Genomic DNA, 13011 nt, shown 5'->3' with positions numbered 1-13011 from the left:
ATAACCACTCTTCCAGCCAGTTTCGCCCAGTTTTGTTTTCCACGCTGCCCTGTGCGACATTTTGTGCTGCAGTCTTGTGCCCGCTGCTATTTTAAGGCATGACTCACACTTGGCCTGTGACCCTCTTTGTGCCGGCACAGAAGGCTCGGCTCCGCAGCACCGCTTGACGCGGGGATTGCCCCGGCACAGAAGGGCCGCAGAGGGAACTGGCGCCTTGCCCACCTGCGGAGGAGAAAGGAAGGAGTTTTCTTCCAGCCCAGTAACTCCAGCTGCCCTTTGGAGTGTAGGGATGCAGTCACAAGGGATCAGGCAGCTGCCCAGCCCCAGGTTGAGGAATGCATCCAAAAAATTTTGTCAAATGTGGTGCTGGCGTGAGAGCAGTTTTTCTTCTGGGGGGCTTTCTAGTAGAGCTATGAGGAGAGGAATAGATAAATAGATACACTTAGATGAAATATACATATAGGTAGGTGTGTGGGTGTGTGTGGGTGTGTGTGTTTAAAAGAAAAGGGAAATCAAGACCAAAGTATTACACGTTACGGAGCCACCACCTGTCTTCTGCAAACTCAGGCTGCTCAAATCCTTTCAGAAAGGGATGGGGAGCTGGAATCACTCCAGGTTCCTTCTGTAAAGACTGCTGCTCCTCCTTAAATAGACAGCTTCCTTTCTTTAGCAAGCTCACAGAAGATTTTTCTTTCCTTTTGGCTCATTGGCTAGTAAAGGTACCCTGACAACATTTACACAAATTAGTACTTTAACCAAACCAAGTATGTTTATTATACATTTACATGCAGAAATATTTGCACTATTAAATTCATGAGTAATGGCTGAGTCTTGTCCTACTTTTATACATTTGTGCTTCTTTTCCTTCATCATGCACAATGATGAAGCTCATACGATACAAAAATACCCTCATCTTAGTTAAAACATATGTTAAAAAGTAACATCTCTTACTGAGTGAAGGGAGAGTTAAGACTTAGCAAAATAAATATTCATATGCTATTGATCCATAATTCTCTTGACAAGATAATTGCACATTATTGTTATGTTTCACACTGGTTATGCAATGTTGCATCATTTATAAGAAGCTTGTGGCCCTGAACGCTGGGTGTGTGTTTTGCAATTACAACACTTGATCCAATGACAGACTGCCTCTCTTCAAATCTAATTTAAAACAATATAGGTGTTATCACTGAGAAGAATGTGCATGTTATACAAAACAAACTTTACAAATAGGTTACAGTATTATATGCAGCAATAATTCTCTTTTTTTAGGCTTAAATCCCATTAACACAGCAAAAACAGTGTTTCTTGTGCACGTTAAATCCAGGCTGAACAAAACAGTCAGCAGAGTGGGTCAGCTTCTGCTTGGTTAGCACAGCACAGACAAATCAGCTGGTGCCCTTGAGGCTTTCCCCCTGAGTGAGGAAGACTAGACCCGAGGTAGCTGCAGTTGTGTACCCTGGGAGGAGTCAGGTGCACACAGACCCCTGTGGGGACTGAGGTCTCAGCAGCTGGGCTGCCATCCTGCAGAAATACAGAATTCCCTAGCATGGGTGATGGTCTGTGTGAAGGTAGGAAAGACCTTGTTGCAAAAATACAGTCCTTGAGAGAGAAAGTGAGCCATGGAGTTTTAAGAAGCAATGAAAGTTTAGAATACATGGTTGCTGGCTTTTCTTCTCTGAAAAACTGGTATTTTCTAGTCACCATGTTATCATATCCTCACTGTTTTCAGTGAAATCAAGTACTTGTTTACATAATGCTTTGTGCTTTCTCTGTAAATTAAAAACAGTTGATAACCTTATAGATACACCTTGTTGTTTTGGGTTTCTTTTTCCTAAAATTTCTGTAGTTTAGGAGTCTGATTCCTGTTTTCAGAATTACATGTTTACTCATAAGCACATAGGCAAGATTGTACTCTAAAGCCTCTGCTCTTAATTTCCAGCTTAATAATCAGTTACTTAAAAATTAATAATTTCTAGTTAATAATTGGTTTTTAATAGATTGTTGCAAATTGTTATGTATGTTACAGACATATTTAGGAAGAGATGAGATGGATTCTGTTATCTTTCTTCTGTATATTCGACAAATATTGTATGTTAGAAGAAGTATCAGCCCTGAAGCTACCTGCTTCAAAAACAGAACTATGATTAATGCAGTGCCAAATATTAATGCATCCGACAAAAATAATTTAGTATTCTTTGTAAATTCAAACAAGATAAATTAGGTGGTAATTAAAACTCTTTCATATATTTCAGAATATACTAATTCACTCTTCTCTGCCTTCAGAGAAAACATTAGTTTCTAAGGCATAACAGGAATGTTTTTGTTGAAAGAAATGTCAGTGTACAACATAATAAAGGAATGTGTATAACATTCCTTATATTGTGTTATGGACCCAGTTAGAATCACAGAATTATTGAAAGACTTGGGTTGTCCACCACTGGTCACCTCTTGTTGTGATGGACAGTAGTGGACAGAAGAAAATTAACTCTCCCCTTGGCAAAACCAGCACAGCACGGCACAGCTGTTGCTACAATATTAAGCTTCATTTTGCACTTGCTTATGTTCCACCTTCCAGTTTCAAGGGGCTGTGGTCACAAAATAGGACATAGGTTCTTGGGCATGTGAGGTATTGGTCCTAAAGAATGTAGGTTTTGAGTTTGCTCAGCAGATGCTTGCAAGAATAAGGGTAAAATTTGAAAAAACTTGTTTTATTTGTTCAGTCTGTAAAAAATATTCTAAATACTTGCAGTCAACAGTAGCTTTAGCTAATTATTAATTAGTAGCCTTTATAGAGCATGTTTAATTTTTAAATCTTAAAGCACTTGTATAAATGATGGGTTTTTGAAACTATGGGTTAAGACCTAACAGTGTTTTAAGAGATGTCTTAGTGACTCACACAGTACTTAACTAGGGGAAAAAAATTACCAGGTGAGACACAGATTTTTCTTTTAATTTTTCACCTCTGAGGCACTCAGGATTACTGTTCACAGGACAATCTTTTGTTCTAATACGTGAAAATTGTGTACTCTGGAGAGATTTAAATAATTAACAGTGGCCATCATCAAAACCCAGCTAGTATTATGAATTATACCTGGATTGTGCCGTGTATACAATCCTTTCTTCGGGCAGCGTTTCATTAGCATGCAGCCTTCCATGCTGATTAACCCAGGGAAAAGAAGACAAACCGTGAATTTCTTGGCAACACAAGAAGCACGACAGAAAAACAAGAGGTAGGGAGGGGAAGCGTGATGCCACGCTGCCACCTACTGTCACCCGGCGGACTGCGGGGAGGCCTTTCATCCCTGAAATAAGTATTGGACAGAAGGGCAAAGAGAACATCAGCGAGGGACTCTGAGAGCCATAGGTGTTGTTTATTGATCCCGGGATTCCAAAGGAGGCTTCGAGGCTTCCTCTGCAGGGTTGCAGCCAGGGCAGGACTGAGATGAGACATTCCTGTGTGTCAGAGGCTCAACACAGCACTGGCTCCCCTGGCCCTTTCCAGGGTGTTCCTCTGCATCCCAAACACTTACAGTCGTTGCTTACTGTAAATACTAACAAATAGGAGCTCATTTATAATAGTTATGTAATAATATAGTACACAAAATTTAAAAAATTACGATACGGTTTACCTGCACTTAATGTGACAGGTAGAAATAAAGAGTTCTTAAGCACTCCAGAGCTAGACCATTATTTGCAGAACACAAAAAGGGCCTTGACAAAAGGCACAGTGTGGCTGTCAAGTAGAAATACCTCTTTGCCAGCACTTGGTTCAGATAGCCAAGTCCAGACTCTCCCTGTGCAATGCTTAGGAAGTCTCCACACACTGGCAGATAAGCAATACAGGACCCCCAGGCTGCTGGAGACCCAGCTGTTCCCATGTTCCTGGGCACATGAAGTCCTCCAAGAAGCTTTTTTTTCAGTTGTCATTTGCTGTAAAAACTGATAACATTTATCAACAGCAAAGGAGTACAAAAGCACTAAAAAGTACACATTCGCTGCTGCCATGAATAATCTAACAAATTGGCTGAGCTGTATGGGAAACCTCGGCGTGTTTGCTTAGGCTCACTTGAAGTGCAAATAGTCATAAGTATTCATGACAGAGGGTTTTATTTTTTACAAAATAAACAAGCTGAAATGCATTATATTGCACTCAATTTGAAGAAAAATGCATTCTGCCAGCATTGGGTTGACAGATTTTTGCCATAATCCCTATTTAAATTAAAATTTTGGCCACAGGGGAATTATTACAGTAAAGTAACGTGAACACTTTTTTTTTTAGGTTTCTTTTTTAAATTTCTTTATCATTATACTGGTTTCCCACAATTAAGGCTATGAATAAGCTTCTAATAATAAACTCTTAGTGTTTTTTCTAAGACAGAGATGGGATTCTTTATTGACTTCAAACTGAAGAAACTGAGCTCTGCAACACGGTGGTTCATAACAGGACATGTTCTCCAGCTGCATAAATTGAAGGAGTGGCAGCTTTGTAATAAACCTCCAGACTGCAGGCCTCCAGCAAGGAACAAATTAAAAGGAAAAACAAACAGGACTTTCATATTGGAACCATCTCCCATTACCTAAGACCTTTGCAATTACCAACTACTCCAAAAGGAGTTATTGTGCTTCTGAACTGTAAATCCACCTGAAAGCTTTCTATGAATAAAAACTGCATTTTAAAAAGGTAATCTCTGAGAAAGTTTCACTTGAAAACATAGTATTTACAAGAATTTTACTGCAGCCATAAAATGCATACAGTGCCTCTTATGTATGGTTTATGATATAAATCAATGCATGCCTCTAATTTGTTTTGTGTAGTTTTTATTGGATTTTTATATTTCTGTATAAGAAGACACAAAATGTGAAAATAGGAAATTTTTATATTGTGCTTATACAGGTACTACGTGTACTGAAATTTTTCTGAAAGGACATTCAATGCTGGTAAGATTTGAGTGTATATAGAACCAGTTAAGTATATCTGCTGGTGTTTTGAAACCTGGAAATACCAGATTTTCTTACAGAATCAACAAGAATTAAACTAATCTAACCTAATTAAACTAACCTAAGAGCATGAACTTTTTTTAGTGGTGTAACTGAACAATATTAATTTAGATGATGTTTCTGCTCGTGTTTTTTAATTTTCTGTATAGAAGACAAAGCTTACTGAGGTGACATCTTGCTCCTGACACTATAGTATTCAAGATAAGAGGAAGGAAGGGACTTGACTGAAAAACTGCAGAAGGACATTATGGAATTGAGTGATGGGCCAATACAACAATGAAATTCAATGTAGATAGATATCAAATAATATGCATAATTTTTTTAAGAAAAAAAATCTTAATTTCACACATTGAATGACAAACTTTGAACTGACCATCACTCAAGAATAAGATCTCAGAGTCTTCCCACAGGAAATGTCAGTGCCAAATCAAAAGGCATACAGTTCACAAAAGAGCAGGAAGATGGAACAGCTTTCATGTCAGGGGTGGATAAGTAAGCCTGGGAGAACAGTCTGTGTAACTGTGGCCTACACGAGGGCTGGTTGTTTGTTGTCCCTTCCAGTACAAGGACTGGGGACATCAAGTGACAATATTGGAATCGGGTTCAAAGAAAAAAAAAAGAAAGGATGGTGTTCTTCAGAGCAATGGCTATTTGAGCTCTAGAAGTACTTGCCAAAGGATATTGTGGACAATGAAAACTTAAATGGGTCAATGGGAGACTGAACAAGTTTATGCAAGAGAGATCAGTTTTATTTCCCTATCCTTGTTTAAAGATTTCCTAATGCATCTTTTTTTATGTTCTGCCTTTCTTGCTTTCATCGGACCATGACATTCTACTAAAAACATTCTCATAAGTGCCATACAGTTTATTTCTAAACAGGAGACTGACAGGATGGCAGGTTAAATAAATACTTCGCTCTGTAATTATCCTAATTTCTGATAGCTCCATCATATTGCCTGGGAAAAATGTTGATAGTTCCTCTACGAGACCTTGATTGCAAGGAATGTGTCCTTAACTCGACAAAATGTTTATTCACAAGCCAGCAGAAGATACTATTAGTATAAATAAAAGATAAATGTGCAAATATTTGCAAGAAGGTAATTGTCAAGTGGCTTCTAACAAATTTAACAGCACGCCTTTAGCATAATTAATAAGAGCTGTAGTCTGTATCATGCGTAAAATCACTGTTGTGTAGCAGCTACTGCGGCTTAACACTGTTAATCCTTTCCCCGTTTAGCAGGCTGTACCGTGTTTAGATAGGAGAGATGAGAATAAAGCGGAGAAGTGATTCAATTTGATTCGGCACAACTCCTTTATAAGTGAAACAAGAAAACAAACCCCAGGAACAACCAAACCCCAAAGGACAGCACACCGCAGCGCGCGCCCCCTCAGCCCCCTCAACCGGCCGTGGCGCGCGGCGGGGGCAGCGCGGCCTGCCATTGGCTGGGAGAGAGGCCCCGGGTCACGTGACATCCAGCGCGCCGCTCATAGCCCCGCGCGCCAGGCGCGAAAGGGTGTCCGGTGTGTGAGCGCGCGCCGGGGGTGCGTGAGGGAGCGGCTGGCGGGGAGCGGGAGCGGGGCGGGAGAGGGGCGGAGGGAGAGGAACGAGGAGAGGGGCTGCTCGGCGTCTCGGCTGAGCCGCCGCCACCGGGCTTCCTTGGCCGCGTTTGGGTGTTGGCGGGCTCCTGCCTCGCTATTCCCCATTGGCCGCGGCGGCGCGCGGGGAGGGAGGGGCGCTGCGGGCTCGGCTGGCGGGAGCGGGAAGGCGAGGGGGACGCGTGTGGGTGAGTGTCCTGTTCACTGCCCCAGCCATTCTGGGTCTGTGCCTGGGGTACCCTTCGCCGTCCCTGCGGCAAGGCCGCTCGTCCCCGCGGTGGGCGCTGTGGCGGCACGGGGCTCGGCCTTCCCGGCGCGCCCACCGCTCCTGACTCGGCTGCAGCCTCCAGAGGGGCTCTGGGAGCCTGCTGACCACGCCGTGCACGGCCGACTACTTAAGGCAGCTATAAGAGCTGATAGTCTGAACTGTAATATTCTCTAGCTAGTATTCCCCGAGCTTCAGTAGTAGACGGATGCTGTATTAATTTTATTATTTTTCTATTGCAGTTGATCTTATGAATTCCAAAATGAAACAGAATCTGACCGCAGAAAAGTCGTCAGGATCTTTGCAGGTATAGACTTTTAAGCCTTGAAGCTAGTGCCTCTGTCTGACACAAGCTTTTCTGTCCACTGAAGGAATATAAAGGGATCTGTTGCAATGTGCTTCCACCTGGCTTATGTCCATTTGGCTTGAGTAACCTCCTGGCAGGCGGTATGGCTTGGGAACATGCTGTCCTGCTTGGGTATATGTGCTTATGACTACTTTTTTTCCTATTGCTCAGCAAGTCCTTTTTACTTTGACACTGAGCTTACTGTCTCTATGTTTAATTTTTCAGGGTTGGTTTGGGTTTTTTGTCCTGACTACATGCCTGTGCTTACTGAATCTGTCTGGCTGCTAAGGGGTTGTAGAGTAGGTTCTGTAGTCTGTTCTTTATAGGTGTGAATTTATGAAGAGTTATATCTCTCTTGTATTGAGCATGTTTTCACTGAAGTATTCAAGCGGGCAGTTCACTTTGTAAAGTCACTCTCATGAATCATAATTGCCTTGGAATTGGTGGAAATGCTTTAAACAATTTAGGCTTTTAAGCGTTAACAGATAAGTTACTAAGGTTTGTACCTATTCTTGGTAAATCTTTTCATTTAGGCCCTATTTAGAATGGTACAAATACTGTATATATTAGAGGCTGCTGTGTATATTAGTCCTTATACCCTGAGGCATAGTGACTGCAATGAAAACTTCATGTGTTAATGAAAATTGCCAATTGATAAGTCTGACATATACACATGGCAGTGTGATCCCATACTGTCCTAGGGTATAAGTTATTTGGTGTGGCTTTTTGCACTTTCAGTAGGTTAACTTGAATATTGGCCAATAATTTCTTGGCAGAATATACTTGACTGTAACCCTCAGCAGCAGTGTCTGACACACGGTGTGATTCTTGTTCCCACAGCAGTTAATGTTTGTTCTGTAGTGGAACAGTAGGGTAATTGGTGGCAGAAACTGCCGTGGGAAAGGCGAACCCTTGTTGTATGAAGTACGGTGTGAATCGGTAACTTTCTCACGCTGCTGTGGCATTGTATCCTGGCTATTCTTGCTTGGTTGTCTGCCATTGTTTGCTATCCCATGGTGGCAGTGTAACCAACCCAATCAGAAAGCTTTGATGCAGGAAAGAGGTATTTATGCATGATAGGAAGGGTGATAAACATACTGGTTAGACAAAACAATAGCCTGTCTGGATAGAAGCAAAGAAGCTTGTGATCCATTTTAGTGGTTAATCAAAGTAACACAGCTATTTAAATGAGCACTGCTTGATGGTATGTTCACAGGTACTGCCTCAAGTGATGTGCCTTTACCACTGATCCTTAGAGTTGAAGTCACTTTTGACAGACTCTGTCCCCAAGAGTCTGATACTGCTGCTCTCAAACTCAAGTTTGAGAGTTCCAACTAAAGTCACTGCACTGTAACTGCCTTTGAAATCTAGTCAGAATATTTCTGCCATATAACACCTACTCAAGTTCCTTTATGAAGGATATTTCCTAAGAGGCAGGGATTGATCACAGCTTCATGTGATAAAGATCTCTCTGCTACAAATAACTAGATCCCCTTCCTTACAAAAGCCTTAATGTAGGCTACATTGTCAATTTTTTTGTCTTGAAAAGATGAACTGTGTTGCTTTAATGGAAACATAATGGATTCCTAATTTTCAGTTTATGTAAAGAGGAGTGGCAACTGAACCATATTTGTCTTTCCAGAAGTACCTCACAGATACTACATGCAGTGCAGCCCCAAGACAGACTCTTAAAATGATTCAGCCTTCAGCAGCAGGTAGCCTGGTTGGCAGACGAAATGAGGTATGAACTAAAAGATAATCTGTAGATACGGAATTATTTCTACCCATAGTGAAATGCTTTTGAGCTTTTTACTGAAAACTAATATATTTGAAAAAAATATAATTAGCAATTTCTGGGTTCTTTGGGGAAATTTGAAACATTTATTTTTTTGAATCTGTGGGTATTAAGGAAGATGTCTAAATTAGAACTACAATGTGAAGAAAGCAGGACTTGGAGAGATTTACTTGCAGTTATGAGTGAGCAGGCTTAGAAGTTTGTATTGTTGTGAAAGTTGAGATGTTGCTGTAAACTGAAACCTGTCCATGTTTTATGCAGAAAAAATCTTCAGTCAGAAGGAAACTCTGGAATAACAAGTTTGCCTCAAAGGCTTGTAAAGCTGAGGTGTCTGTGGACAAGGAGCAAGAAAATGAGAATGATGTCATTCAAGCTGCAGATCTCATGATGAAAGGTATGTGGTAATTCCTGAAATGTTTTCTTGCACTTTAAATGCTATGCTGCTGTTGGAATACAACTTGAAACATATTTCCTTTGCCATTAAATAAGGGCTTTGTGGGTTTTTTTTAATGCCTAGCAGGAGTTGATGATACTGAGCTCTTATATTAAATAAAGTATAGATGTCTACTGTTTGAGTTCATGATAACCAGAAGCTGAAAACCATTGTGTGCAGCAGTGTTAAGGAGTCTTGTAGTTTGTTGTTTTGGTTGGGCTATAAGTTTTCAAGTGACTAATAATGAAGTTGAAATGAAGGCCTGTTCTGGCACTGTGTTGTGTGCACAGTTTCTCAGAGCCATTGTGCCCAGTGTGGACAGTGACTTGGGACTAAGACTTCTGTCTTCCACAAAGTGGACATTCAGAGCAACACTTACAAATGTGACCATCTTACAGAGCCTGCTGCCATGCTTGAGGCAACTTCCTGAGGGCAATCTCTGTACAGCCATTCATGCAGTGCAGGAGCTGTTTCCTGTAAGCTTGTGTCACTAGTTGTAGTTGTACAGCTAATCTTTGAAAACACTATAGTGAGTGAGTTCTTAGTGTCACAGCTCATAGAATACAAGTTAGATATCCTAAGGTGCTCTCAAGAAGTCAGTCTTACCACAGACTTAATGTAGCCTCTAACTTCAGGAAGTCCTTCATCTCAGTATTGGAAAGAAATGGCTGAAGAAAGGAGGAAGGCTCTGTATGAAGTGCTGCAGGAAAATGAAAAGGTAGCTACTCAAACATACCTAACTGCTTCCTCACTGGCTGTTGTCTTCTTCTTCTAACACTTTGTTATTTGCAATCAGTTGCACAAAGAAATCGAGCAGAAGGATGGTGAAATTGCCCGCCTAAAAGAAGAAAATGAAGAGCTCATGTCCCTTGCTGAACACGTGCATTATATGACCACTGTGATTGAGGTACTTAAAGCAAATTTCAGTTAATTTTGTAGAATGAAAAAGTGAGAAACCAACAAAAGTATTTATCATGAATCATGACTTCTGTTTTGTGTATTTACAACTCTTCATTTTAAGTTGCTCTCTAACCTGTTTCCTGCAGGGTTGCTCTAATTCTAGAGTCATAAAGCTCCCTGGTGATGAGTGTTTCCACCTTAGAACCTACAGGAGTAATGATAATAGTAAGATTAATGTTTTCTGAAGGGGGCTTGAACTCTTAACAGAATTTGCATGTTGTAGATGGTGATAAGGGAAGGAAGAGTTGATCTTTTTGGAGATGACTTAAATTCATATGCTTAATAGGTTGTGTGAGGCTACTGGGTGTGTCCTTTGAGAAACTAAGCTTGAAACAGGGGCACAATGAGTGCTGAGAGGGAGCAATATGCTCTTTAAAGTCAAGGTTTTGATTGCTAAGGCATTGCCAGTTCCACAGCCTAAAAAGGGCTGTGCATGAAGTCTCTAGGGTGCAAAAACCTGTAAATTTCCTAACAGCTCCCTTTGATAATTCTTTGGGGACATGTAGTTGTGTCACTAATTCAATTGCTCCTCTAGCAGGAGTGGATTGTTTGCAAGAGCCTCTGAAGCTGTAATAAATACATACATAGCCATGGATCCTTGATGTTCTAGTTATCAGGCTGTTTTTGCAGGGATTAAACTTGTGACTGGGATATGAAGTTGGGTGCCTGGCAAATGTTATGATTCTGGGATGACTAGACAGAGGAGGTGGAAACAAAATGTTTACTGCAAGCAACTTGATGAATCAAAAATTCAGCTTCATAAAGTTAATTTTCAGTTAGTGCAGTTATTTAGATCAGCCTTGAAAGACTACTGTTTTGCTACACTTGAGCATCTTTTGGTATTCAGGGAGTACTGCTTGTTAGTGATAAACCCACAGGCAGAAGTCATATTACTTGAGAACTTGAACTAATGTAGTTGGGAACTTCTCTAACAGCTTCTCAACAGTTAAGATCACTTATTAGTTGTAAGCTGCTCACTTCTGCGGCTTTAATGAGCCTTATGGGATACATCAAACAACCAGAAGCTTCAAAACCAGCCTCTTTACAGTCCTGTTTATCTTCTTTAGATCAGGTTAGGTGAGGAACTTCTAGTTTGATCAAGTGCTAGAAACTGCTGTGTCTTAAAGTTCATCTAGACTTAATGTAGCTTCATTATTTCTGACTAAACTATGGAGTAAATTGGTTGTACAGTAACTTTTCTAAAATTAAATCTGTATGTTACTATAGTAAATACTTAACTTGGAAAGCAGTTTCCCATATTTTAGGTTGCCTGAGATAAAACCTGTCCTACTGAAGAACCTAAGGGAAACTTAACAGTCAACAAAGCAAGTTGGCAAAGGGGTCTGCAAGTTATAGGTAGTAATTTGAGTTGAAGTTGTCTTAAGATTTTTGTAACTGAGGAATATTTTGATTATATCAACAACCTCCAAATGAAGGTAATTAGTTTACTTAATTTAATATGAAGAGTCTTATTTCACTGGCTCTTAAGTAGAAAAAATATTAATCACTGTCTTCTGTTTCTTTGTAGAGGCTAACTGGGCAAGCAGCTGACAATCTTGAGACACTGGAGAGTCTGGCTCTAGAGGAATCCAGACAGGAAAATGAAGAGCATAACTGTGGAGACAAGGCAGACAGTGCTTCTGAAGAAGGGCCATCACAAGTATCGTCTGGCTTAGGGGAGAATAGATCAGATCTTCCTTCAAAGGAAGCAAGCCATTTGCAGCTGGAATGACAACCTTTAAACAGGCTTATGTATGTGGCTTTTAATTGCAGACTTCCTCTTGAAAGGATATTCTAAACCTCGGGTATAGAAACTCTTGTGGGAACATTACAGATGTTGGTATTTTTAACTGGAATTATGTATCAGTGGGAGTATCTGAATATTGCATGGAAAGTTTACTACAGGCTGCATGTAGTTGCTTGTATGAAACACAAATACTGTGTATTTCAACTGTTGTGTAAATATCTTTCCTATCAGTTGGTCTGACATGATACATGAAAATTGATAAATAAATCTTTGCATTACTAAAACAGCCTCTTAATTGACAGGGGAATTGGTAATCCTAGGTTTAAATCAATTGTGACAACTGTAGATGGAAGCTTTCAGGTTTCTTGGGGCAGTGCCTGGGCAGTTTGTAACTCTTTTTAGATTTGTAGAATTCTGGAGAACAAAGTTAATTTTTTGGTGAGTAGAGTGGGAGAGAAGCAAAAGCTTGTGTGCTGATGGTGAGGCTTCAGAAAGTCAGTAATGGGTAAGAAGAGTCAAAATTTAAAGTTCAGTTAGATTTATGATTTTCAGGTTTTTAAAAATAACTTCCTCTGCCTTCTAAGGAAATGTTTTGCAAGTTGTATAATGAGAGCTTAAGTAAGAAGTATTAGACCATTTCTTTTAGTAATACTTTCATTGGCTTATGAAGAGAAGGTGATGTGTTCTTGTTCCTAGTAGCAGCTGTGCTGAAAACTAGGTGGAGACAAAGCAGTCTGTACTTCAGAGGTATTCTGAAAGGAAACTCAAGGCGTTTTCAAGGTACTGCTCTGGTATTTACCAAGAGAGGAGACACCCTTTTACCGAGGTACCTTCTGAAGAGTTTACAGGAATAGAAAACTGTCTTTAA

At 40.4% G+C, this 13011-nt stretch overlaps 1 protein-coding gene across 2 annotated transcripts; it reads left to right on the top strand.

The window, feature by feature from the left end:
* Positions 1-6471: 6471 nt before the first annotated feature.
* Positions 6472-12427, top strand: GMNN (geminin DNA replication inhibitor). Of its 2 annotated transcripts, none has more exons than XM_085052401.1 (7): positions 6472-6565; positions 7105-7169; positions 8851-8949; positions 9265-9397; positions 10072-10154; positions 10233-10343; positions 11925-12427. In XM_085052401.1, exons 2-7 carry the CDS (start codon positions 7113-7115, stop codon positions 12126-12128), a joined length of 687 nt encoding a protein of 228 aa, XP_084908527.1. In that variant the 5' UTR covers positions 6472-6565; positions 7105-7112; the 3' UTR covers positions 12129-12427. The 2 variants fall into 2 exon arrangements, with proteins under 2 accessions (XP_084908527.1, XP_084908528.1); XM_085052402.1 differs by lacking the exon at positions 6472-6565 and adding an exon at positions 6737-6785.
* The last annotated feature ends 584 nt before the right edge of the window (positions 12428-13011 follow it).

Source organism: Lichenostomus cassidix, chromosome 2, assembly GCF_008360975.1.
Source record: "Lichenostomus cassidix isolate B80296 chromosome 2, HeHo_3.0, whole genome shotgun sequence".
NCBI lineage: Eukaryota > Metazoa > Chordata > Aves > Passeriformes > Meliphagidae > Lichenostomus > Lichenostomus cassidix.
The sequence above is the reverse complement of the archived record's forward strand: the minus strand, read 5'-3'. Positions and strand labels throughout refer to the sequence as shown.